This window comes from Triticum urartu, chromosome 7A (genome assembly GCF_056163025.1).
Source record: "Triticum urartu cultivar PI428250 chromosome 7A, HENAU_Tu73, whole genome shotgun sequence".
In the NCBI taxonomy this organism is placed as follows: domain Eukaryota; kingdom Viridiplantae; phylum Streptophyta; class Magnoliopsida; order Poales; family Poaceae; genus Triticum; species Triticum urartu.
Genome location: NC_141879.1, coordinates 103,337,800 through 103,365,628, shown reverse-complemented (window position 1 = coordinate 103,365,628; position 27,829 = coordinate 103,337,800). Strand labels below are relative to the sequence as shown.

General features: G+C 43.1%; 1 protein-coding gene, 2 non-coding genes and 2 pseudogenes across 4 annotated transcripts; 4 read left to right on the top strand and 1 right to left on the bottom strand.

Moving 5' to 3' along the window:
- Nucleotides 1-316: 316 nt before the first annotated feature.
- Nucleotides 317-3,318, bottom strand: LOC125521016 (PTI1-like tyrosine-protein kinase At3g15890). The gene is made up of 4 exons (XM_048686067.2): nucleotides 2,982-3,318; nucleotides 2,121-2,265; nucleotides 1,334-1,596; nucleotides 317-1,236 (listed from the first exon to the last, which is right to left on the bottom strand). The coding sequence occupies exons 1-4, from the start codon at nucleotides 3,050-3,052 to the stop codon at nucleotides 615-617; spliced, it is 1,101 nt and encodes a 366-aa protein (XP_048542024.2). The 5' UTR covers nucleotides 3,053-3,318; the 3' UTR covers nucleotides 317-614.
- Nucleotides 3,319-3,923: 605 nt separating this feature from the next.
- LOC125518420 (uncharacterized) lies at nucleotides 3,924-4,687 on the top strand (annotated as a pseudogene).
- Nucleotides 4,688-5,756: 1,069 nt separating this feature from the next.
- LOC147958304 (receptor protein kinase-like protein ZAR1) lies at nucleotides 5,757-7,154 on the top strand (annotated as a pseudogene). Its single transcript, XR_015609749.1, has 2 exons — nucleotides 5,757-6,323; nucleotides 6,419-7,154. The product of XR_015609749.1 is annotated as a receptor protein kinase-like protein ZAR1 (transcript).
- Nucleotides 7,155-24,153: 16,999 nt separating this feature from the next.
- TRNAA-AGC (transfer RNA alanine (anticodon AGC)) lies at nucleotides 24,154-24,226 on the top strand. Its single transcript has one exon. It is a non-coding gene; the product is annotated as a tRNA-Ala (tRNA).
- Nucleotides 24,227-25,616: 1,390 nt separating this feature from the next.
- Nucleotides 25,617-25,689, top strand: TRNAA-AGC (transfer RNA alanine (anticodon AGC)). The gene has a single exon. It is a non-coding gene; the product is annotated as a tRNA-Ala (tRNA).
- Nucleotides 25,690-27,829: the final 2,140 nt, after the last annotated feature.

Here is a 27,829-nt window from a genome sequence, read left to right as displayed (position 1 = left end):
GTTTCGGTGAAAGTCGTTTAAAATGGACCCTAAATTCTGTGATCAGTATGTCACTGTCTCATGAGCTAGGGCTTGGGCCTAGCTTAGGACAACATGATAGCAGGAAATAGGATAGGCAGAGCTTCTTACAGACAGAATATGATCATCTCTTTTCGCCAAACACACGCAAGACAGACAGAGCAAAAGCTCAGCCATGAAAATCCTGCAAAACAAAGAACCCGCAAAAGCAAAGACAGGAAAACTGGCCTGCAGAGGGCTAATTGTCAGGAAGGAGAGAGCATGATCATCCAGACATCTGTATTCAGTTGTACGAGTATATGCGAAGGAAATTTTGTTTAGAGTAACCAACACAGTTGACAACAGGATGAAGCATGCCCAAACATCTGGGGAGTATACGGGCCTTCCACCCAGTGCACACAAAAAGCACTTTCTATAAAAAGCCAACTCACCTCTCTACATCTCCCCCTCTCTCAAAAAAGGGAGGAGTTCATCATAAATAACAAACCAATCCTATACATTTCAGTCAAGCCAAACCATGCAGACCAAGCTCCAATTCAGCAAGAATATCCACTCTACCAATACCTAGGGGCTAGTCCAGGGTACCAACCAACCCATCAAGCCCTAGCCAGCCCTTCATCATTCTTAAGAATGCAGTCGGTGCTCCCTTCCGGAGTCGTTCCGACGGAACTAGCCATCGAGTCTGGCCTAAATAGCTCCTCCTTTTCAAGCCTCAGAAGCATCTCTTTCGATTCACCTTTCAGCAGGGACACTACCTCAAGCATCGTCGGTCTCTTATCGGGTTCTCTGTGTGTGCACGCTAGTCCAATCAGCACCACCCTTTTTAGTTCAGACTCAGAATACTTATCATTGAGTTTTGAGTCCGCGATTTCATCGTATCTACCCTCTTTGGCCAGCGGGAGCATCCAGTTTCGGACCCCGAGCATTTTCTGGGAGCCTGATTTTTCTACTGGCTTTCTCCCACTAGTGAGCTCCAGAAGTATTATGCCAAAGCTGTAGACATCACAACCTGTTGTAGGCTTGCCAAACATGACGTACTCAGGAGCATGATAGCCTCGTTGGTTTTCACCGATAATCTTATCATGATCTATTTCATCTGAGATGAGCTTCATAAGACCAAAGTCACCGACATGTGCTTGGAAATCCGAATCAAGTAACACATTGGTCGATTTGATGCTTCCATGGATTATCGGAGGTGTCTCATGGTGGTGAAGATACCTGCAAGAAAGCACCCATGAGGTTATCTCAAACTGCTTACCGGAAGTAAAAACGAAAGAATTATCTATGTCATGCTACTACGAAGACGTTTACTCACGCAATAGCCCGAGCAGCACCAATGGCAATGAATGTTCTCCGCCGCCAGTCAAGAAGGCACTCCGAAGAGTGTGTTCCGTGGAGATGTGCAAAAAGACTTGAGTTCGGCATATAGTCATACACCAGAATGCGTTCAGGCCCATCAGCACAATATCCACGCAAACTCAGGAGGTTTTTGTGCCTTACTCTTCCCAAAGATTCGACTTCTGCAGCAAATTCCATTTCTGTCCCATTTCTTGCATTCTTTAACTTTTTAACAGCAATCTGCATCCAAAAATATTTATCAAAAATTAACTTGACTAAAAACTATCGGTGTAAGCAGAGTTAACTTGGTAAAAGCAGAACTGGTGCACCTTTGAAAATACGTTATTTTCGGGTGGTCAGTGAGTGATTTCTTTAATAAAAAACAGACGTGTGACGCAGTAGTTGGGGCCAAGTCAGGGCATGTGCTGGATTGTTTTTTCTATTCAGCAGATGTATACTTGCAAACCTGTAGCAAGTTGTCTAAGTTGACCTGCCTACGAGAGGATATCCTACCTAACGAATGCTAACGCAATCAAAGATCAGTGTTCCAGAGCAGACTAAAGTAGTTATAACTGACAGTTGGTTGTTGTTTAGTTAGGCAGCTATCGAATAGCATTTGCCCAACTGTGCAAGTAAAGCAATGAACTACTGGCCCAACTAGACAGCAAGGAACATCAAGGCGATAAAGCTGGCATTCTTCTTCCCATCATGGGAAAGGGAATTGGGAAATGTATAGAATGGATCAACATGTAGAGAGCAGTAACCTGAGAGCCATCCCAAACTTGTCCCCAGTAGACGCTCCCAAGCGAGCCTTCTCCGATCTTGTTGTCGTAATTGAATCTATTTGTCGCCGACTGGAGCTCCCTCAGCGAGAACACCCACCTGATGGATCCATTCCGCTCGTCGTTCCTGAAAAAACCAAAGACATTAGTTACACGGTGAGCATGAACTCTCCAGGTACAGAATCAGAGGTCCAAGTCAGTTCCCGTTTTCAACCAATGACAATTCACTCGTGCTCCTAATTCCTGAACCAATCCTGCCTAACTCCCAAGAACAGAAAATCAGAGGAACTCTGCATCGAAATAACATCCCATCCCAATTATCGTTCTATGTCCATTTGTGAGCATAATACACTTGGCTTCGGTCTGGGACAACAATTGCGAAACTGTTAGCATCGCAAAGAGACAAGAGGGCTTAAACAAGGGACAGATGCGTCCTCCAACGCCAAACTAACACAGCACGTTTTGGACCTTCCGGAGATGAGATTCGCCCCCAATCGCGTGCCGTAGCATCTACTTGCCCAGTCCCGACGAGCCTCACCGGCCGCCGCTGCTCCTACAAACCAAACCAGGCCGGACCAAGACTCTTTCAAAGCGAAATTGAGCAGCGCCTCAACAGAATTACTCGTCCCAGGGCGCCGTGGGCGGCACCCTCGCGTAGCACAACCTAGCCAGACAAGGCGGCACGGCGAAATTCCCACCCAGGTTAGAGCGAGCGAACTCGAATCGAGGGTGCTCACGCGACGCGCCGATCGAACTCCGCGCCCCGCCGAACTCGCCGACGAGGCCACCCAGGTCGAAGCGAAAGCGGGGACGGGGGGAGAGCGTTGGTGTCGGTATACTTACAGATCGTCCCCGGAGGCTTGCCTGCCGCAGCAGAGGACCCTGTGGGCGACCCGCGATAGCCTGTGGTGCATCGGTGCCCGCCCGCCCGCGCGCGCGCGCCGGCCGGTCTCCTGCCGCCGCCGCGCCTCCCGTGCCCCGGCGTGAACAGATTTGGCGCGCGCGCGCGCGGAGGGGGGAGCAGTCGTCGCTTGGAGGGTAAGGAATGGCGTGGTGGACTGGTGGGCGAGGCGAGGGGAGGAGGAGGAGGAGGACTTGTTGGAGAGCCAGGACGTGACAGCCTCGCAGCCTGGAGTCCTGGACTTGCGGTGATCTGGTGTGGTGGGCTGGTGGCTTTGCTCCCCTGCCCGCTTTCTTGACCCGTCGGTGTTGGCGTTGGTACGCGTGGTTGCCGTGCGGTCGAGAGAAACCGCGTTGCGCTTGCGCCACCGCGGCGCCGTTAAGGCGGCCAGTGGCTAGTACGTACTGTTTGGGCTGGCAGGGGACGCACTTTCCATTCTAACCGGACTGTTGACCCCGGTCGGCGGGGTTCGGTTTACGGCGCCGCGCCCGTCCAACCCCCCGCGCCCGTCAAAACAAAAGAAGGTTTGGACTGGCACGGTGCAACTGCGATGGCTTGTTTATTTTGGAAGATTTATGAGCCAATAGCATCCCAGGTATCCTAACTTGTATTCAATGTAATGATTTAGTCTCAAAGTTGCAAAATTTGATCAAACCATACCCCAACTTGCACCTCATGTGATGATTTAGTCCCAGGCCAATCACAGCTCGCTAATTGGCTGGACCGGTCAGCACACGCAGTTTTGCAGAAAACCCCCTGCCGTTTCCAATTATCAACCCGCAGTCACCCCCACCTGAATTAAATCTGTCGACGTCGCCCCCACCGCCACCGCTGCGGACGCGGATGCCACGCTCGGCGAGCTCGCCTCCAACCTCTGACGCGTACGCCGACGCCGACGCCACGATGCGCTGCTCACGCAGCAGTTCCCGGTCCGCCCCAAATCCCAGGCCCATGCCCTCGACCGTGTCATGGCCATCAAGCTGTTGGAGGAGCACTTCATCCCGCGCTGCGTCGAGTGCCTCGCCAGAGGCAAGGCCCCCGTCCCCGACAAGACCCCCGACTCCTCCACCTCCTAGCCGGACAGCAGCCCCGACAGGGACGACCCGGACCCGGTCGCGGCCGCCACCGAGGCCCTCGCCAAGGTCGACCTCTCCGACGACCCGGACGCCACCGCCACCGCCAAGTCCCGTCAGGCAGCCAGAGGCGGGGGCGGTGACGTGGGCAAGTCACTCGACTACCTGTACCGCGCATGCAGGATCGCTCGCCGTGAAGCACATCGACATCGCCATCTCCGTCCTCTCCCTCTTCATGGAGCCCAAGAAGCTCGCCAGCCTCGCCGAGTGACGCGTACGTGAGTCATCTTGCTCTGTTATGTTTCTAGCCATGGAGGATTTACTGCTAGTAGTGTTTAGTGGTTTGGATGAGTGATTTGGGTAGTCGTTTAGTTCAATAGAGGTTCGGATGAGAGATGAGCACTGTGTTCTGTACTTCTGATTGCATTATGTGGCACCGAATGGTTGTTGCCTAGCTTATCCAGTGCGACTTGAATGAATTTTGGTGCGAATTTGGTTGATCTTCTTGTGCTCTGTTCCGACTGTTTGTTCAACTTATGTTGTTGCTTGTGCTAATCTTTTTCCTGCATGCATCAGTTACTGTTTAGATGGCTCAGTTCACTTTCAGTTTTTACTCTGAATCATCCTATGCATATAAGGAATGTTGTTCAGTTGTTAGAATTCTGTTTGAAAAGCGTGAGCGTTTGATGATCAGGCACAGGACCGGATGCCACAAACTCACTGCAATGATCATTTCGTTCTTCTATTATGATATACTCCGAAGTACTGCATATTTATGTGTTTTGTCAGTCCCCTGGAGGTCGTGCAGGCGGTGCTGGAGTTGCAGGAGGCGGTCGCGGTGTCCTGCGGGCTAAATTGCTAACTGAATGTCTTTGTCAGTCCCCTTTCGGTTATGGCTCATGAACTTAATTACAGTGTTCATCTTGTTTCTGTTCTGTTAAGGTGTGCATGATTGATCGACTGCATGTTCTGTTTTTGCACCGTGGATCATTACTCTTTGATATTCTCGCCTTTTCGGTTTTGACTGATGAACTCACCTCGGTTAAATTCTAGCTTATGACAGAAATGTTGGTAGCTGCGCTAAGCTTCAGGATTTTATCAGTACTTAGGATTGATCAACTACAGAACCTGACTAAAGTTACTTTAATTGTGTCCCATCAAACAGTTTTTGGAGAGTTGGTTGCTGGGCTAAGTTAGTTTCTGTTGGTTGCTAGGCAATTTCCTAGTTGTGTCTGATCAAGCAGTTTTCTAGAGTTGTGCAAATGCAACTTAATGTTGGTCAGGTTCTGTAGAATTATGCACTGATAAACTTGTCATCGTACATGGTCTTTATTTATCGTGTTACCACTCTCGTTTAAATGCATTTGTTTTTGGAGACAAGGCAGTGAAAGGAGGTGCAGAGTAACATGTTTCAGATTACATGCATGTTAAGTACACAAGCCCTACTTTGCATTTTGCCCAGCGACGTTGCCTCTATACCATGTTTTAAACTGCTAATTCTGCTGTATATGCCCTTCCTAGGGTCATTAATTTGTGAATCACAGAATATGAGTAGTGTTGTATTCGAGCTCTGAATTTCGTACAGTAGAGCACACACACATGACACATGTACAAGTAGAGTAATTCGTACCGTCGTGCTCATCTCGGTCGCCGACGCGGCCGGCGTCGCCCTCATCGGAGTCATCGTGGTGTACATATACTGGAAGCTGCGCGACCGGCGCGGGGACGACGACGACGAGGACGAGGAGGGGCGAGGGCTCTTCGCCTGCCCGTGCATGCACGCAAAACACCTGCGGGGACTCGTCGGACAGGTCCGACGCGGGCGGCGGCGAGAAGAAACGCGGCAACGGTTCCGGGGGTGGAGGCGGCTGCGAGGACGGGGAGCTGGTGGCGATCGACAAGGGGTTCCGAATGGAGCTGGACGAGCTGCTGCGGTCATCGGCATACGTGCTGGGGAAGGGCGGGAAGGGGATCGTGTACAAGGTGGTGGTGTGGTGGTGGGCAACGGGACGACGCCGGTGGCCGTGCGGCGGCTGGGCGGCGGCACCGCGGCCCCAGAGCGGTACAAGGAGTTCGCGGCGGAGGCCGGCGCCGTCGGGCGCGTGCGGCACGCCAACGTGGTGCAGCTGCGCACCTACTACTGGTCGCCCGACGAGAAGCTCGTCGTCAGCGACTTCATCAACAACGGCAACCTCGCCTCCGCGCTGTGCGGTACGTAACATCCTCTTCTATACAATTCGCGCTCTTTTTTCCAACGGTTTGCTCTGCTCTGAAGAACAGAATGGGTTGATAATTGGAAACGGCAGGGGGGGTTTCTGCAAAACTGCGTGCGCTGACCGGTCCAGCCACTTGGCAGTCAATTGGCGAGTTGTGATTGGCCTGGGACTAAATCATCACATGAGGTGCAAGTTGAGGTATGGTTGAAGGAAATATGCCCTAGAGGCAATAATAAAATTATTATTTATTTCCTTATATCATGATAAATGTTTATTATTCATGCTAGAATTGTATTAACCAGAAACATAATACATGTGTGAATATATAGACAAACAGAGTGTCACTAGTATGCCTCTACTTGACATGACCCATTCCATTAGCTTAGCACCCGATCGTTTAGTATGTTGCTATTGCTTTCTTCATGACTTATACATGTTCCTATGACTATGAGATTATGCAACTCCCGTTTGCCGGAGGAACACTTTGTGTGCTACCAAACGTCACAACATAACTGGGTGATTATAAAGGAGCTCTACAGGTGTCTCCAAAGGTAAATGTTGGGTTGGCGTATTTCGAGATTAGGATTTTTCACTCCGATTGTCGGAGAGGTATCTCTGGGCCCTCTCGGTAATGCACATCACATAAGCCTTGCAAGCATTGCAACTAATGAGTTAGTTGCGAGATGATGTATTACGGAACGAGTAAAGAGACTTGCCGGTAACGAGAGTGAACTAGGTATTGAGATACCGACGATCGAATCTCGGGCAAGTAACATACCGCTGACAAAGGGAACAAAGTATGTTGTTATGCGGTCTGACCGATAAAGATCTTCGTAGAATATGTGGGAGCCAATATGAGCATCCAGGTTCCGCTATTGGTTATTGATCGGAGACGTGTCTCGGTCATGTCTACATTGTTCTCGAACCCGTAGGGTCCGCACGCTTAAGGTTTTGATGACAGTAATATTATGAGTTTATGCATTTTGATGTACCGAAGTTTGTTTGGAGACCTGGATGTGATCACGGACATGACGAGGAGTCTCGAAATGGTCGAGACATAAAGATTGATATATTGGAAGCCTATATTTGGATATCGGAAGTGTTCCGGGTGAAATCGGGATTTTACCGGAGTACCGGGAGGTTACCGGAACCCCCCGGGAGGTATATGGGCCTTAGTGGGCTTTAGTGGAAGAGAGGAGAGGTGGCCAGGGCTGGGCCGCGCGCCCCTCCCCCTAGTCCGAATAGGACAAGGAGAGGGGGGCGGCGCCCCCCTTCCTTCTCTCTCTCTCCTCTTTCCCCCTGCCGAATCCTATTCCAACTAGGAAAGGGGGGAATCCTACTCCCGGTGGTAGTAGGACTCCTCCTGGCGCACCCTCCTCCTGGCCGGCCGCACCTTCCCCTGCTCCTTTATATACGGGGGCAGGGGGCACCCCTAGACACACAAGTTGATCCACGTGATCATATTCTTAGCCGTGTGCGGTGCCCCCTTCCACCATAATCCTTGATAATATTGTAGCGGTGCTTAGGCGAAGCCCTGCAACGATAGTATATCAAGATCGTCACCACGCCGTCGTGCTGACGGAACTCTTCCCCGACACTTTGCTGGATTGGAGTCCGGGGATCGTCATCGAGCTGAACGTGTGCTAGAACTCGGAGGTGCCGTAGTTTCGGTGCTTGATCGGTCGGGCCGTGAAGACGTACGACTACATCAACCGCGTTGTGCTAACGCTTCCGCTGTCGGTCTACAAGGGTACGTAGATCACACTCTCCCCTCTCGTTGCTATGCATCACCATGATCTTGCGTGTGCGTAGGAAAATTTTTAAAATTACTACGGTCCCCAACAGTGGTATCAGAGCCTAGGTTTTATGTGTTGATGTTATATGCACGAGTAGAACACAAGTGAGTTGTGGGCGATATAAGTCATACTGCTTACCAGCATGTCATACTTTGGTTCGGCGGTATTGTTGGACGAAGCGGCCCGGACCGACATTACGCGTACGCTTATGCGAGACCGGTTCTCCCGACGTGCTTTGCACAAAGATGGCTAGCGGGTGACAGTTTCTCCAACTTTAGTTGAACCGAATGTGGCTACGTCCGGTCCTTGCGAAGGTTAAAACAGCACCAACTTGACAAACTATCGTTGTGATTTTGATGCGTAGGTAAGATTGGTTCTTGCTTAAGCCCATAGCAACCACGTAAAACTTGCAACAACAAAGTAGAGGACGTCTAACTTGTTTTTGCAGGGCATGTTGTGATGTGATATGGTCAAGACATGATGCTAAATTTTATTGTATGAGATGATCATGTTTTGTAACCAAGTTATCGGCAACTGGCAGGAGCCATATGGTTGTCGCTTTATTGTATGCAATGCAATTGCGTTGTAATGCTTTACTTTATCACTAAGCGGTAGCGATAGTCGTGGAAGCATAAGATTGGCGAGACGACAACGATGCTACGATGGTGATCAAGGTGTCGCGCCGGTGACGATGGTGATCACGACGGTGCTTCGAAGATGGAGATCACAAGCACAAGATGATGATGGCCATATCATATCACTTATATTGATTGCATGTGATGTTTATCTTTTATGCATCTTATCTTGCTTTGATTGACGGTAGCATTTTAAGATGATCTCTCACTAATTATCAAGAAGTGTTCTCCCGGAGTATGCACCGTTGCGAAAGTTCTTCGTGCTGAGACACCACGTGATGATCGGGTGTGATAGGCTCTACGTTCAAATACAACGGGTGCAAAACAGTTGCACACGCAGAATACTCAGGTTATACTTGACGAGCCAAGCATATACAGATATGGCCTCGGAACACGGAGGCCGAAAGGTCGAGCGTGAATCATATAGTAGATATGATCAACATAGTGATGTTCACCAATGAAACTACTCCATCTCACGTGATGATCGGACATGGTTTAGTTGATTTGGATCACGTGATCACTTAGAGGATTAGAGGGATGTCTATCTATGTGGGAGTTCTTAAGTAATATGATTAAATTGAACTTAAATTTATCATGAACTTAGTCCTGGTAGTATTTTGCAAATTATGTTGTAGATCAATAGCTCGCGTTGTTGCTTCCCTGTGTTTATTTTGATATGTTCCTAGAGAAAATTGTGTTGAAAGATGTTAGTAGCAATGATGCGGATTGGATCCGTGATCTGAGGTTTATCCTCATTGCTGCACAGAAGAATTATGTCCTTGATGCACCGCTAGGTGACAGACCTATTGCAGGAGCAGATGTAGACGTTATGAACGTTTGGCTAGCTCAATATGATGACTACTTGATAGTTTAGTGCACCATGCTTAATGGCTTAGAATCGGGACTTCAAAGAAGTTTTGAACGTCATGGACCATATGAGATGTTCCAGGAGTTGAAGTTAATATTTCAAGCAAATACCCGAGTTGAGAGATATGAAGTCTCCAACAAGTTCTATAGCTAAAAGATGGAGGAGAATCGCTCAACTAGTGAGCATGTGCTCAGATTGTCTGGGTACTACAATCGCTTGAATCAAGTGGGAGTTAATCTTCCAGATAAGATAGTGATTGACAGAATTCTCTAGTCACCATCACCAAGTTAGTAGAACTTCGTGATGAACTATAATATGCAAGGGATAACGGAAACAACTCCCAAGCTCTTCGTGATGCTGAAATCAATGAAGGTAGAAATCAAGAAAAACATCAAGTGTTGATGGTTGACAAGACCACTAGTTTCAAAAAAAGGGCAAAGGGAAGAAGGGGAACTTCAAGAAGAACGGCAAGCAAGTTGCTGCTCAAGTGAAGAAGCCCAAGTCTGATCCTAAGCCTGAGACTAAGTGCTTTTACTGCAAAGGGACTGGTCACTGGAAGCAGAACTACCCCAAGTGATTGACGGATAAAAAGGATGGCAAAGTGAACATAAGTATATTTGATATACATGTTATTGATGTGTACTTTACTAGTGTTTATAGCAACCCCTCAGTATTTGATAGTAGTTTAGTTGCTAAGATTAGTAACTCGAAACGGGAGTTGCAGAATAAATAGAGACTAGTTAAGGGTGAAGTAACGATGTGTGTTGGAAGTGGTTCCAAAATTGATATGATCATCATCGCACACTCCCTATACTTTCGGGATTAATGTTGAACCTAAATAAGTGTTATTTGGTGTTTACGTTGAGCATGAATATGATTTGATCATGTTTATTGTAATACGGTTATTCATTTAAGTAAGAGAATAAATTGTTGTTCTGTTTACATGAATAAAACCTTATATGGTTACACACCCAATGAAAATAGTTCGTTGGATCTCGATCGTAGTGATACACATAAACATAATATTAAAACCAAAAGATGCAAAGTTAGTAATGATAGTGCAAACTTATTTGTGGCACTGCCGTTTAGGTCATATTGGTGTAAAGCACATGAAGAAACTCCATGCTGATGGGCTTTTGGAATCACTTGATTATGAATCAGTTGATGCTTGCGAACCATGCCTCATGGGCAAGATGACTAAGACTCCGTTCTTCGGAACAATGGAGCGAGCAACAGATTTGTTGGAAATCATACATACTGATGTATGTGGTCCGATGAATATTGAGGCTCGCGACAGGTATCATTATTTTCTGTTCTTCACAGATAATTTGAGCAGATGTGAGTATATCTACTTGATGAAACATAAGTCTGAAACATTTAAAAAGTTCAAAGAATTTCAGAGTGAAGTGGAAAATCATCGTAACAAGAAAATAAAGTTTCTACGATCTGATCGTGGAGAAGAGTATTTGAATTACGAGTTTGGTCTTCAATTAAAACAATGTGAAATAGTTTCACTACTCACGCCACCTGGAACACCACAGTGTAATGGTGTGTTCGAACGTCGTAATCGTACTTTATTTGATATGGTGTGATCTATGATGTCTCTTACAGATTTGCCGCTATTGTTTTGGGGTTATGCATTAGAGACGGCTACATTCACGTTAAATAGGGCATCATCTAAATCCGTTTGAGATGACACCGTATGAACTATGGTTTAGCAAGAAACCTAAGTTGTCGTTTCTTAAAGTTTGAGGTTGCAATGCTTATGTGAAAAAGTTTCAACTTGATAAGCTCAAACCTAAATCGGAGAAGTGTGTCTTCATAGGATATCCAAAGGAAACTATTGGATACACCTTCTATCACAGATCCGAAGGCAAGACTTTTGTTGCTAAATTCGGAAACTTTTTAGAGAAGGAGTTTCTCTCGAAAGAAGTAAGTAGGAGGAAAGTAGAAAACTTGATAAGGTAATTGTACCTTCTCCCTTATTGGAAAGTAGTTCATCACAGAAATCTATTCTTGTGACTACTACACCAATTAGTGAGGAAGCTAATGATGATGATCATGTAACCTCAGATCAAGTTACTACCGAATCTCGTAGGTAAACCAGAGTAAGATCCGCACCAGAGTGGTACGGTAATCCTGTTCTGGAAGTCATGTTACTAGACCATGATGAACTTGCGAACTATGAGGAAGCGACGATGAGCCCAGATTCCGCGAAATGGTTTGAGGCCATGAAATCTGAGATATGATCCATGTATGAGAACAAAGTATGGACTTTGATGGATTTGCCCGATGATCGGCAAGCCATAGAAAATAAATGGATCTTCAAGAGGAAGACGGACGCTGATAGTAGTGTTACTATCTACAAAGATAGACTTGTCGAAAAGGTTTTTGACAAAGTTCAAGGTGTTGACTACGATGAAATTTTCTCACTCGTAGCGATGCTTAAGTCTGTCCAAATCATGTTAGCAATTGCCGCATTTTTATGAAATCTGGCAAATGGATAAACAAAACTACATTCCCTAATGGATTTTAAAAAGAGTTGTATATGATGCAACCAGAAGGTTTTGTCAATCCTAAAGGTGCTAACAAAATATGCAAGCTCCAGCGATCCATCTATGGACTGGTGCAAGCATCTCGGAGTTGGAATATACGCTTTGATAAGTTGATCAAAGCATATAGTTTTATACAGACTTGCGGTGAAGTCTGTATTTACAAGAAAGTGAGTGGGAGCACTACAACATTTCTGATAAGTATATGTGTATGACATATTGTTGATCGGAAATAATGTAGAATTATTCTGCAAAGCATAAAGGAGTTTTTTGAAAGAAGTTTTTCAAAGAAAGACCTCGGTGAAGCTGCTTACATATTGAGCATCAAGATCTATAGAGATAGATCAAGACGCTTGATAAGTTTTTTCAATGAGTACATACCTTGACAAGATTTTGAAGTAGTTCAAAATGGAACAGTCAAAGAAAGAGTTTTGCATGTGTAACAAGGTGTGAAATTGAGTAAGACTCAAAACCGACCACGGCAGAAAATAGAATGAGAATGAAAGTCATTCCCTATGCCTTGGCCATAGGTTCTATAAAGTATGTCATGTTGTGTACTAGACCTATTGTATACCCTACACTAATTTTGTCAAGGGAGTACAATAGTGATCTAGAAGTAGATCACTGGACAGCGGTCAAAATTATCCTTAGTGGAATAAGGATATATTTCTCAATTATGAAGGTGACAAAAAGGTTCGTCGTAAAAAGTTATATCGATGCAAGTTTTGACACAGATCTGGATGACTCTTAGTCTCGATCTAGATACATATTGAAAGTGGGAGCAATTAGCTAGAGTAGCTCCGTGCAGAGCATTGTAGACATAGAATTCGCAAAATACATACAGATCTGTATGTGACAGACCCATTGACTAAAATTATCTCACAAGCAAAACATGATCACACCTTAGTACTCTTTGGGTGTTAATCACATAAACGATGTGAAATAGATTACTGACTCTAGTAAACCCTTTTGGTATAGGTCACATGACAATGTGAACTATGGGTGTTAATCACATGGTGATGTGAACTATTAGTGTTGAATCACATGGCGATATGAACTAGATTATTGACTCTAGTGCAAGTGGGAGACTGAAGGAAATATGCCCTAGAGGCAATAATAAAGTTATTATTTATTTCCTTATATCATGATAAATGTTTATTATTCATGCTAGAATTGTATTAATCGGAAACATAATACATGTGTGAATACATAGACAAACAGAGTGTCACTAGTATGCCTCTACTTGACTAGCTCGTTAATCAAAGATGGTTATGTTTCCTAACCATGAACAAAAGAGTTGTTATTTGATTAACGGGATCACATCATTAGAAGAATGATGTGATTAACATGACCCATTCCATTAGCTTAGCACCCGATCGTTTAGTATGTTGCTATTGCTTTCTTCATGACTTATACATGTTCCTATGACTATGAGATTATGCAACTCCCGTTTGCCGGAGGAACACTTTGTGTGCTACCAAACGTCACAACGTAACTGGGTGATTATAAAGGAGCTCTACAGGTGTCTCCAAAGGTAAATGCTGGGTTGGTGTATTTCGAGATTAGGATTTGTCACTCCGATTGTCGGAGAGGTATCTCTGGGCCCTCTCGGTAATGCACATCACATAAGCCTTGCAAGCATTGCAACTAATGAGTTAGTTGCGAGATGATGTATTACGGAATGAGTAAAGAGACTTGTCGGTAACGAGAGTGAACTAGGTATTGAGATACCGACGATCGAATCTCGGGCAAGTAACATACCAATGACAAAGGGAACAAAGTATGTTGTTATGCGATCTGACCGATAAAGATCTTCGTAGAGTATGTGGGAGCCAATATGAGCATCCAGGTTCCGCTATTGGTTATTGACCGGAGACGTGTCTCGATCATGTCTACATTGTTCTCGAACCCGTAGGGTCCGCACGCTTAAGGTTTTGATGACAGTTATATTATGAGTTTATGCATTTTGATGTACCAAAGTTTGTTCGGAGTCCCGGATGTGATCACGGACATGATGAGGAGTCTCGAAATGGTCGAGACATAAAGATTGATATATTGGAAGCCTATATTTAGATATCGGAAGTGTTTCGGGTGAAATCGGGATTTTACCGGAGTACCGGAAGGTTGCCGGAACCCCCCGGGAGATATATGGGCCTTAGTGGGCTTTAGTGAAAGAGAGGAGAAGTGGCCAGGGCTGGGCCGCGCGCCCCTCCCCCCTAGTCCGAATAGGACAAGGAGAGGGGGGCGGCGCCCCCCTTCCTTCTCTCTCTCCTCTTTCCCCCTCCCGAATCCTATTCCAACTAGGAAAGGGGGGAATCCTACTCCCGGTGGGAGTAGGACTCCTCCTGGCGCGCCCTCCTCCTGGCCGGCCGCACCTTCCCCTGCTCCTTTATATACAGGGGCAGGGGGCACCCCTAGACACACAAGTTGATCCACGTGATCATATTCTTAGCCGTGTGCGGTGCCCCCTTCCACCATAATCCTCGATAATATTGTAGCGGTGCTTAGGCAAAGCCCTGCGACGATAGTACATCAAGATCGTCACCACGCCGTCGTGCTGACGGAACTCTTTCCCGACACTTTGCGGGATCCGAGTCCGGGGATCGTCATCGAGCTAAACGTGTGCTAGAACTCGGAGGTGCCGTAGTTTCGGTGCTTGATCGGTCGGGCCGTGAAGGCGTACAACTACATCAACCGCGTTGTGCTAACGCTTTCGCTGTCGGTCTACAAGGGTACGTAGATCACACTCTCCCCTCTCGTTGCTATGCATCACTATGATCTTGCGTGTGCATAGGAAATTTTTTGAAATTACTAAGTTCCCCAACAATGGTTTGGTCAAGTTTTGCAACTTTAGAACTAAATCATCACATTAAATGTAAGTTACGGTACCTGGGGTGCTATTACCTCAAGATTTATTGTGTGTGTGGGCCTCATCGACCTTTAGAGATTTCCTTTGACCAAACGGTTCTGCACCGACCATGAGGTGTGTACGGTTGCAGTGGGGCCCTCCTATTCGATTCCGAGCGTGATTTTCACGTTTCTTCCTGGCCATTGTTTGATTTCTTTGTTCTTTTTCTTTTGAGGGGAGCCATTGTTTTTTTTTTCTGGTGAAACGGGTATATATTAGTTAAGTAATATCGTTACACTCGTTTTCACAAATCATACTTAAATCATCTGGCCCTGAATGAAACCAGATAGCAGTGCGTTGAGCGCCTCGTCCCATCTGCGCCATGCAATGTTCAGCAGCATTGCATGACCTTCCAGCATGCAGGAATTTGTGTGGCCGGATGCCAAGTAGAAGGCTTTTCAACTCGTGTATTAGACCAGCAACGGGTGATCTATTTGTGCCAGTATCATTCAGCTGCTCAACCCCTTCCTTGCAGTCCATCTCAATGATGAGATTCTTGTCTGTGTGTGCAATCGCCAGGCTCGTTTCCTCAAGGCAAGCAGTCAGCTCCGCTTCTATCGGTGAGGAGCGCGAACGCAGGTAACGGCAGGATGAGAAGATGATTGCTCCTGTGTCATCTCTCAGCACCATTCCGGCCCCTCCCGTGGACTCGCCATGGATGAAGGAATCATCCACGTTTAGCTTTGCCCAGCCAGCCGGGGCTTCAGGGGAGCCATTGTTTGATTTCGCTACTAATAAATTGGTGATCATGTCTGATTGTGCAGGAGTTATTCATACTCTTGAGAACGGAGGGTTCAGTTGCCACTCCAATCTTTGAGGACATTCGCATCCAGGCTTAGCTCTTTTCACGGAGTTTTGTTTAAATATTGTCCAAGGGAAGCAAACCGGGCGGCGCATACACTTGCCCATGAATGTAATTTAGATATTTGTGTGTTGGGCAGATGATCCCTCTAGTTTTATTTTGTCGTTGTTGATTGACGATCTAAGTCCGGTTTGAATTAATAAAGTAAGTCATGATGGCATTTTCTCAAAAAGGAAAAATTAGTTGTAAATGCTGGTTTGGCATGGTTTACTATAAGGAATCCTAAAAACAGATCTACTCAAAACTATATTGAAGGTAACTTTGAAAAAGGTGGCCCGCTGTTTAGCTCTAGGATGGTTGCAAAAAATAAGAGACACCCATCGAAGGTCATCGAAGGTAATTCGATGGTAAAAGAAATCGAGTTACCAAAAGAAAGTAATGGAAAGTACACTAGTAACAAAAATGTGGAGCCAAATACGACTTTTTAAACTAAACATTTTTAGATGTTTTTTTAAGTTTTGTTAAGATTTGTGTCATGCTCAAAAAGGTGAGAAGGCGGCAGCTCCCTGGAGAAGGAATAAGGTTTTCCCGGCCTAGCCCCATCACAATGATGCGTCTAGCATCGTCCAAGTGTATGTGGAGGTGTGTCTCTGATAAATCTCACGAGATTCGTACGGTGGTTGTTTTTGGTGGATCTGCTCAAATCCATCCTTCGTTCAATTTGAGAAGAACCTGAGCTAATCCAGAAAAATATGGCCGCCAAAGAAGGTACGAACTACCGCTCCTCTATCGCCAAAAGGCAGAGCGAAGCGGTTCCTGGGAGAGACAAGTAAACCAAGCTCTAGGCTGATTTATGATTGCTCTACACCGATTGTTCAATTTCACATCAATCCTACCATTCGTCGTCTTACCTCCTGTTGCAAAAAGAATGTGCAAAAGATACAAATTGTTATAAATATTCATCAGAAGTATAAAAACACCTCAAATATAATAAAAACTACTTTGGAGCAATGATGTTAGGATTTTTCATCACGTTGCGAGATTTGGTGTCACTTACTTATTGCAGATCTATACAAGAGTTGAACGACGACGACTGCGGCTCTAAATGATGGTTCTTGGGGCACATGCACGAAGACTTCCCGGCTATCATCGACAAGGTCAAGCCGCCTTCAGTAGGAAAGCAGCAACAATGACGTGTCGGCAGGTAGTGGTTGTTCGGGGGTATAGAAATCTCGATGCAACTTTTATTATGTTTGAGATTCTTCATGCAAAAAATGAAATATAAAACAACAATTGCCGCTAGAATGAGCTGAAGTAAATATAGGAAAATAGGAAAATGCATATCACCGAAAGCCCTGGTGTAAATATAGAAAAATGCACACGGTCGAAAGGCCTGAAGTTAATCCAGAAAAATATGGCCACCAATGCCAAGTTTAAAACTTGAACCATGATGGGTTGGTTCCACTATAAAATCGTTACCATCTAGCTACGTTCAGTTCGCTGGTAACTTGGGAGTTGAGATATTAAGAAACGGGAAGATATTCCCTCGAAGAAAACTGTAAGATGTATTGGAATATATTTTTTGAGAAACATATGGATTGAGCTAGGAGCCACCGCAACAATTTCTTCTCCCCAATAACGGGGAGCTCCTATTCCGCGCAGTGCGCGCTGAGGAGACGCTCGATGTGCACCCCCTTCCACCCAGGTGCCCTTTTGGGACAACACCTGTTTTTTTAATTCGTTCCTTTAAAATAATTCGGGTTAAAAAGTTCCAAATAAAAAAAAGAATTCTAAAAAAATTGTTTGAGAAATCAATAAATGTTCACAAACTCAAAAAACATTGGGAAATCACAAATAGTTCATGAATCCAAAAAATATTTGTATTCTTTCGGCATGTTCAAAACAAGTTCTTGATTTTAAAAAATGTTCGAAAGGTAAGAAAATGCTCATCATTTTGAAAAAAAATGTCCACATGTTCATGAATTTGAACGAAATATTTGTGAATTCAAAAAATGTCCATGATTTTTTTCGATGTTCACAAAATTGAATAAATGGTTGTGAATTTCAATTTTTTTCCCAAATTTCAATGAAGTCCATCGATTTAAGAACTCTTCGCAGATTCAAAAAATGCTTATGAATTTTAGAAAATTGTTCTAAATCTTTTAAAATGTGCGTCAATTCAAAAAATGTTCATGAGTTTCAGAACAAACCACAATATTAAATCTATTTGTGGATTTGGTAAATGTTCATGAATTAAAAAAAATATTGACGAATTCAAAGAATGTTCGCAAAATGAAAAGAAGCAGTGTTGTGCTTCCACAAGAAGCAGTGTTTGCAAAATGAAAAGAAGCAGTGTTCGCAAAAATATTGACAAATTCGAAAAATTGTGCTTCCATAAGAAGCGGTGTTGTGCTTCTCAGAAAGAGAAAAATAGTGAAGACTCGCAACCGTGCTTCCAACTTAGATTTTTCTTCCATTTGTTTTTCTATCAGTTTGTTTTTATTATTTGCCTCGGTTTTTCATAAAAATAGTTCATCGAAACCTATTAACATGATACTAGTTTCAAAGATATCGACGCGAGAAATCTAGTGGTGAGAACGGATCGAGATTTTGACGCATGGTTCAAGAGGTAAAACGTTTTGAATAAACAAATATAAAAAGACTTTTAGGTTGTGACAAGTGACACATATGCAGTGACTTCGTAAGAGGCAACTCTTAACTTGTGATCTCGTAAATAGGATCTTCCCCAATAGTGTGTGGACCACTTCCTTGGGAGCTCCTATGTGGCGCTTTCAACGCCACTTGGCAAACCTGCGCCCGAACGCCCCTTCTCGTGGGCCAGCCCATGTAGAGCGAGGTTGACCATTAAAAATAATACGATCTAGTTCTTTTACTGCTTGTAATTTCATCCATGAATTTATAAGTTCGAATTTCGAGGCTCACAATCTCACGAAGCACGCTCTCTCACCCGGGTTTGGTCGCCATGTCTGGTCAGGCCAACCCGGGGATTTGAATTTTATTCTGTAAATGTTCAGATGTTTTGAATAAAGCTTAGTGAGAATGTCTTAAAAAAACAAAAAAACGAAAAACTGGAAAAAAAGGAAAAAAAATTGTGAATTCAAAAATGTTCATGGATTTTGGAAATAAGTTCAAGAATTTGAAAAAGGTTCAACAATTCTGAAAAAAAGTTCATAGAATTTGAAAAAAAGATCACTGAAATTTGAAAAAAAAACATTGATTTTGTAAAAAGTTCAACGTTTTGAAAAACAGTTCATCGATTTTGAAAAAAGTTCAACGCTTTTGCAAAAAATCATCAATTTTGAAAAAAATTTCACCAAAATTGAAAAAAAAACATCCAATTTGGAAAAAGTTCATTGATTTTGAAAAAAATTCATCAAAATTCAAAAAAGTTCATGGATTTGAAAAAAAAGTTCATCGAATTTCAGAAGAAGATCATCAATTTGAAAAAAAAAATAGTTCACGTATTTGCAAAATGTTTCATCAGGACAGGAAAAGAAGAAAAAAGGAAAAAAAGAAAAAGAAAGAAAGAATATAATACAATACAATTTTTTTGAGAAGAGAATATAATACAAATAGGTTAAAAAGTTAGCACATCCGTGCTAGTTGATGCCATGGTTACAGCAGCCAACCTTCAACGAGGAGGTCGCAGATTTGAATCATTCATGGCGGATTTTTTTCTCTTCTCTTTTTAACAAAAAAAAAAGGAGGAACGGATATGGGCCGAGTCCAACTAGCACACCTGTATGCGCCCGTTTGCAGAAACAATAAAAACGGGCGCCTACAATGCTAAATAGGAACCGCGCACTTCCTTGTCCAACTCAATCTGTACTAAATTTTCTTAAAAATGTATATCCAAGAATAAGTACTATAACTTCCCACCAATTTTGAACAATAACTACACACATAGTTGAAGTTGACACACGATTTTTTATTTTTATTTTTTCAGTTATAATACAAATAAAAATGTGTTATTTTAATAATCATAATTGAGTTTTAATCATATACTTGATCATTATTGTATCTATATGTTTATAAAGTATAGATCACTCCATAGCATATGAACGGGTGGGTAACACGCATCATCATGATCTAGTATAGTGTTGAACTAGTAAGAAATCTTGGCAAAACTCATGAATAAGATAGATAAATTTTGGTTTTGATTAATTTTGTGGTTTTGACAATCTTTTTATCCATTCTTTGATTCACTCCTAATAATTTTTTAAATGCCTATTTGGTTGTATATTACAAAGAAAAATCATAAAATAGATGTTCTCACTAATAGCTACTAAAGAATATGTATACTGAATTTTTTGCGAAAAGGACTCAGGTATATTAAAAGTTCATCAAAAGTACAAAGCACCCACATAATAAAAATTACATCCTGGTCTCTGGACCACCGAATGACCATTGCCAGAGAACAAGTCGTCGTTCCTATATTGGAGCCAGTTTGGCCTTGTTGATGACAGGTGGAAAGTCTTCGTGCATGTGCCCCTAAGAACCAGTGCTCCGGAGGCGCAGTTGTCATTTGTTGAACCCTTGAATCGATCAGAAGAACATAACAGCAAATCTGGTCGGAAAGAGTCAGTTGATTTGTGGCGACTGCACCCGGAACATTGTGCTCTGTGAGTGCTTGTAGTGGTTGGTGTTTGTGAGCTCCTCGCTTGTAATCTTTTGCTTGTTTCCTGTGTAATCAACACCATTGTGTCCTAGGTAGTTGACGGCTTCATTAAGTTGAAGTTGGCTTATTTTCCTTTTTACAAAAAGTAATTAACTTTATTTTTTACAAAAAGTAAGAAACTAGTTTTCGATTAAGTGTAATAAACTTTTAGTAAACATACACATGCACCTGGAAGTATTCCGCAACACAAGGCGGACTGTTAAACTAGCAACTAGCATGCATATGTAGGGTAGGGAGAATGAGTCGACTGGCCACAAATCAACTGACTCTTTCCCAACTAAAATTAGACACATGCATGACAACATAGCTAGTTTTATAAATACCTATCACTCCTCTACAATTCTAGGGGCAATTAGAAATGAAATCAATCGCCTATCGATTGGCCACCTCACCACCATACCATTCATGCTTCTATCTAGGCCTCACCATGGCTATAGTTTCCCAATCAGGTCCCAGTGTGCATGACGCCCGGCATTGACACGGGGTCTTGGCGTCATTAACGCTGGGCCCTGGTTCTGAAAACTGGAGTACATGCATATGAAGTTATGAACGCAATCGAGACGGATCTTAAGTTCAGTCGCCAATCGAAATGTCAGGACGCCAACCAAGGATACCCGGCGCACCATAACTAATTAAGATCATGCAGGTCAGGACATAATGGACAAAGTCCCCTCCATGCAAGCCGGCACAGTGACATGAGCTAGTGAAGCAAACTGCAAGGATCCATGCAGTGATCAAAATGCCCACGATGAAGGTATGTTCACCTACTTATCGAGAGGGGGCAAAAGGAAATGCAGGTACGACTTCTTTCCAGTGACATATAGAGAACAAGGCACTTGGATTTTTTACGACATCTTTAGTGTGATGCTTAACCTTCTGATTAGGAAAACTCTCTCCTGATCAGAAGGCGCAGTGACAAGCATAACACATTGAAGACATTGTCAAAAAAGAAAATACACAATGTAGCGCGTTGCTTGTGTAATTTCGCATCAGAGTAGTCCTTCCCACATTTCCTTTAGGATTCTTCGGCAAAAGAACGAATACATGAGTCCTAGGCGGCTTTCTTACTACGGGGAGCCTTGCAATTTAATTTGCTATTTTGATTATGTCACTGCCTCATCGGTTCAATCGATGAATCGCTTGGTGAGGTTTTGGTCCTTTGTGGCTTGCGAGATCATTGCCTTGGCCTTGGAGAAGAAGTGCTTTTTTAGCGATAGAAGAAGTTTTTTTTTGAGAGATCTCGACATATTTATTCATTCAAAGCCATGGTCATAGGTACAAGGTTTGGGTCATGAGGAATGCCCAACCACACATGCCTACCTACGCGTAGGTTACAAGCAAACTTGGCAGGATTATGAGCTTCAAAATTAAAGTTCCTACATTCGAAAATAAAGGAACTGGAATTGAAACTATTACAACGGCTTATAATTTCATGTACTATAGCCGCATTTGGACCTCCTGTCTCCTTTGTAATATCGCTTCTTGGCAATCTGATGCGACACAAATATTTTGAATGGCCAAGTCATCTGCTAACGATAATGCTTCACGACATGCAAACGTCTCCAGGATTAAAGGGTCATTAATACCTCGGAAGCAGGGCCGGCCCATAGGCCGGGGCAATGGGGCGACCGCCCTGGGCCCCAGGGAGGTAGGGGCCCCAACCCACGTAGTAGTATATTATACAGTAAGGCCCAAGCCCACCACGTAGCTAGCACTCACGGGCTAAAAGAATCGATAGCTAGTTTAGCTACGCTGCTGCAGCGCTTCATCGATCTCCTTCTATCTCGTCTCCAGTTTCCTCGCCCCCTCGGCTCCTCCCTAAATTTTCCAATCCCAAAGAACAGTGCCGCCGCTCCGGTGCACTTCCAAATTCGAGGCGCCGCTCCGTGCATCCATTAATGGAGACCAACGATGATGTTCCTCTGCCCAATCATCTCTCTTTGCATTCTCAACGTTCCACATCTGATTGCAAACGCTTGAGGCATCACCGCATTAGAGATGGTATGTCTACCTCCTTCCCCTAATCAAGTACTCTTTTGATTCAAAATAGCCCGGCACTCCGCCTCTGATTGCTCCATCTGACATCTTCAATTCTTCTCTTCCTAGTTCTTACTCTACTGGCATGTTCTTCAAAGCTTCATTGGATCCATGCGCAAAAACAAAACAAAAAGCTTCATTGGATCCAGGGATTAGAGGGGGAGACGGGGAATGAGTGTTGTAGCCTTGCAGATGTGGGAAGCTACATCGACAATTCGACATCAAGCCATATGCCTATATTCAGGTGCTTTTCTCCTTGTATTGACTGTTTTTCTGTAATTTTTTGGTGATATGTCTTCTGAAAAATGTTTATCAGTGAGAAAAGAAAGTGAAAGAAAAACAGTATATTATTGCTACTTTATGCATTGAGAAAGAAAATTAGGATGAAATAAATACTGATGTGGTTGTTGACGACTTTTCTTCCAGAAGTGCTAGGAGAAATAACAAGATCTGCATGTGTTTTTTTTCACCTCCCTTGCGGTTTTAGTTCAAAGTCCATCAATCTATGCTTGTATTTACTAAATTGCTTTGGACATACAATATATTCTGAATTTTTATTTGTACACAAGGGCCCCATTTTGTCGTCCCGCCCCAGGGCTCCGAATATGTATGGACCGGCCCTGCTCGGAAGATCACAACCGAAGATCCCAAATATTGGCCCGTTTGATCTCTGCACAATGCTGCGACTGCTCCTCCACGTTGTGATCTCACAACAGCAACATCTACATTAATCTTCACAGAACCATTGGGTGGTGGAAGCCAACGTTTAGGCCGAGCCTGTGGTGGTGCTCTTTCCTCCCTACGTCCGTGTCCACTTTCAAGTTGGCCCAGTTCAGAAATAAAATTGTCCATAAAGCGAATGGTTTGCTGAGGGCTCTGAAACAACGACTCATACACTGCCTTGCGTCTAGCATACCAGATTGACCACAAAGTGGCAATCATCCGTGTGAAGCTCGCCTGATCAAGTTCGTCGCTGAGCTAAAAAAAGCCAAAGTCTAGCATTAGGTTCTGCATTTGCCATCATGTGTGAGACAAGATCGTCGTCGGTCAGCGCCCATATGCACCTGGACATAGTGCAAGAGATGAGGGCATGCCTCCATGAGTCTTGACATCCACAAAGCGGACAAAAATCATGTACTGACATCTTTCGCTTCTTCAAGACATCAGTGGTGGGGAGTGAGTGGTGTGCAAGTCGCCATAAAAAGATACGGACTTCGGCACCTTCAACTTCCACAAAGAACTCCAGGATTTTTCATCCCTGTGAGTGTTAGATGATCCACCTCGTCCTTCTAACCAATCCTCTCGCTGCAATTTCGTTTGAGTAAGAACTTATATGCCAAAGCCACTGAGAATTTCCCTTTCTTGTCCAGGTAGAAGAAGTGCTTTGTTGAGGGACAACGGAAGGCAGGGCCGATCGAAGGGGAGGAATACGTTCTCCACTCATCTTGGGCCAACATTCCTTCATCAACGATGTCCATTGGTGAATAATCAGATATTATCATTTGAGTGAAAATGATAAACCGTCAAAGGGGATGTAGCTCAGATGGTAGAGCGCTCGCTTAGCATGCGAGAGGTATGGGGATCGATACCCCACTTCTCCAAACTTTATTTTTTCTTCCATTTTTCCCTTCGTAAATCCACACTTTTTTTCTTCTTCCATTTCCCCCCTCGTAAATCCAGCAGGTATCAGGTTCAACGCCGGCCAGCTGCATTGCTCGCCCGTGCAACGGTGCAAGCAGATACTTTGTCTGCCAAAATGTATGAGCGGACTGCGATCAAACTCCCAAGCATGTGCAACGGTGTAGGATTTTCGACTTCAGAGCCATTTGCGCCTTTTTTTCGGCAGTGGTCAATCCATCTTCTTCCATCTGCAAAATGACGCTTCGTATAGGGAAGACGGGATCGGCCCGTCACAGAACGGCGGCATCCTCGGAACCAAATTACCTGGACGCGGATGCGAGGTTGCAGTCCAGAGAGAATGCTTCTTGAACGGGTTCGTGCGTGAGCGGACGCGATGCTTGGACGAGCATCCGCTCTCGTGCTCTGCTGAAGAAGTTTAAGCCAGCTTCAAGCCTGAATAGAGAGAACTTCACAGGGCATACTACATAGAAAACTAACTTGGCTCACTGGGAGATACTCCCTCCGTTCCAAAATAGATGACTCAACTTTGTATTACTTTTGTACAAAGTTGAGTCATCTATTTTAGAACGAAGGGAGTAGTAGGCGTACATTTAGTAAACACGTACGAGCTGCTCGGTGTGCTGCGCCGCGGGGGCACTAGTAAAACCCGTAATTCCAGGCATTCGTTTGAAATCGAGGATGTCTGCCTTGGATGCATCTGCTTGGTCGATGCCGCTCCTCATGACAGATTCCGCCCTTGTGTTGGCGCACCGATTTGTACAGATGATTGTTCAGGTGCTACCAAGTGTTTGATGGCAGACAGGTGCTTCCCCATTCTGGTCAGATCCACATGCTATGAATTTAGCCTGAATTGTACAGATAATTGAACCACATGTCTCCACAATACTGAAGCCCACAATGGCCGGCATCAGCCAATTTAGCCTGGAGTGGACATGCATGTTCCAAGCGAGTCGGAGTCACCGTTTTTAGTTACTCCAGCGGCCATGCGATGCACATCGTTTCCCTCATTCTTGCTGTTCACCGTCATGACCACCTGGTAAACTCATTCTCATGTCTCCTTCGCTGGTCAGCGCGCGCTAGCTCCTGCTTCGTCTTGCCCGTTTAGAGCCCAAGACTAGTTCCCGCTGAGACGGTCGCCATGGGCTAGGTCGCGACGAATGCGGCAGCACGATGGCCATTCAGTCGGCACCAAACCGCTGCGTGTTACCCCGATTGTGTCTTCTGATTTGTTCGTGGATACTCAGTTTAGTTTCTTCGTTCACGAAAAATGATCATTTTGGTTCCTGGTTTGTTCTACCATGTTTTGGGTTACAAGTTCACAAAGAGATCGGAGTGATACTACTCACCAATGGGGATGTAGCTCAGATGGTAGAGCGCTCGCTTAGCATGCGAGAGGTATGGGGATCGATACCCCACTTCTCCAATTACTATTTTCTTTGGCCCTGCGGGTGGGGAGACCAGAGGAGAGACGCTGTTTTTTTGCCATTTTGGGGAAATATTTTAGAATCGATGAACTTTTTTAAAAAAAAAATTGCTGAAATTTTTTAAGAATTGTTAATTTTTTGGTCAAAACCGGCACTTTTTTTTTCAAATTGATATTTTTTTTTAAAAAAATCAATAAACCTTATTTAAAATTGATGAACATTTTCAAATATGTGACCATTTTTCAAAAAACGTAAATTTTTGATGAAATTTTCTTCAATACATGAACTTTTTCAATTTGGTGAACTTTTTTTGAATACACATTTTTGTGAACTTCGTTTGAAATCTGTGAACTATCCAATTTTGTTCACATTTTTCTTTAAAAACACATTTTCCTTTAAAAAAACATTCTCCAAAAGGTTTAGAAATAATTCAAAAATATGAATGGAGGTATGGGGATCGATACCCCACTTCTCCAATTACTATTTTCTTTGGCCCTGCGGGTGGGGAGACCAGAGGAAAGACGCTGTTTTTTTGCCATTTTGGGGAAATATTTTAGAATCGATGACCTTTTTTAAAAAAAAATTGCTGAAATTTTTTAAGAATTGTTAAATTTTTGGTCAAAACCGGCACTTTTTTTTTCAAATTGATATTTTTTTAAAAAAATCAATAAACCTTATTTAAAATTGATGAACATTTTCAAATATGTGACCATTTTTCAAAAAACGTAAATTTTTGATGAAATTTTCTTCAATACATGAACTTTTTCAATTTGGTGAACTTTTTTTGAATACACATTTTTGTGAACTTCGTTTGAAATCTGTGAACTATCAAATTTTGTTCACATTTTTCTTTAAAAACACATTTTCCTTTAAAAAAACATTCTCCAAAAGGTTTAGAAATAATTCAAAAATATGAATGGAGGTATGGGGATCGATACCCCACTTCTCCAATTACTATTTTTAATTTTTTTTCTTTGGCCCTGCGGGTGGGGAGACCAGAGGAAAGACGCTGTTTTTTTTGCCATTTTGGGGAAATATTTTAGAATCGATGAACTTTTTTAAAAAAAAAATTGCTGAATTTTTTTAAGAATTGTTAATTTTTTGGTCAAAACCGGCACTTTTTTTTTCAAATTGATATTTTTTTAAAAAAAATCAATAAACCTTATTTAAAATTGATGAACATTTTCAAATATGTGACCATTTTTCAAAAAACGTAAATTTTTGATGAAATTTTCTTCAATACATGAACTTTTTCAATTTGGTGAACTTTTTTTGAATACACATTTTTGTGAACTTCGTTTGAAATCTGTGAACTATCCAATTTTGTTCACATTTTTCTTTAAAAACACATTTTCCTTTAAAAAAACATTCTCCAAAAGGTTTAGAAATAATTCAAAAATATGAATGGAGGTATGGGGATCGATACCCCACTTCTCCAATTACTATTTTCTTTGGCCCTGCGGGTGGGGAGACCAGAGGAAAGACGCTGTTTTTTTGCCATTTTGGGGAAATATTTTAGAATCGATGACCTTTTTTAAAAAAAAATTGCTGAAATTTTTTAAGAATTGTTAAATTTTTGGTCAAAACCGGCACTTTTTTTTTCAAATTGATATTTTTTAAAAAAAATCAATAAACCTTATTTAAAATTGATGAACATTTTCAAATATGTGACCATTTTTCAAAAAACGTAAATTTTTGATGAAATTTTCTTCAATACATGAACTTTTTCAATTTGGTGAACTTTTTTTGAATACACATTTTTGTGAACTTCGTTTGAAATCTGTGAACTATCAAATTTTGTTCACATTTTTCTTTAAAAACACATTTTCCTTTAAAAAAACATTCTCCAAAAGGTTTAGAAATAATTCAAAAATATGAATGGAGGTATGGGGATCGATACCCCACTTCTCCAATTACTATTTTTAATTTTTTTTCTTTGGCCCTGCGGGTGGGGAGACCAGAGGAAAGACGCTGTTTTTTTTGCCATTTTGGGGAAATATTTTAGAATCGATGACCTTTTTAAAAAAATTGATGAATTTTTTTAAGAATTGTTAATTTTTTGGTCAAAACCGGCACTTTTTTTCAAATTGATATTTTTAAAAAAAACAATAAACCTTATTTAAAATTGATGAACATTTT

Bases quoted from the DNA above. Each gene is read 5' to 3' on its own strand.
- LOC125521016 (XM_048686067.2), bottom strand. From the start codon at position 3,052: ATGCACCACAGGCTATCGCGGGTCGCCCACAGGGTCCTCTGCTGCGGC. The intron at 2,266-2,981 runs GTAAGTATACCG...TGGTTTTTTCAG, and splicing joins CAAGCCTCCGGGGACGATCT to GAACGACGAGCGGAATGGAT. The intron at 1,597-2,120 runs GTTACTGCTCTC...TTTTGGATGCAG, and splicing joins AAGTTTGGGATGGCTCTCAG to ATTGCTGTTAAAAAGTTAAA.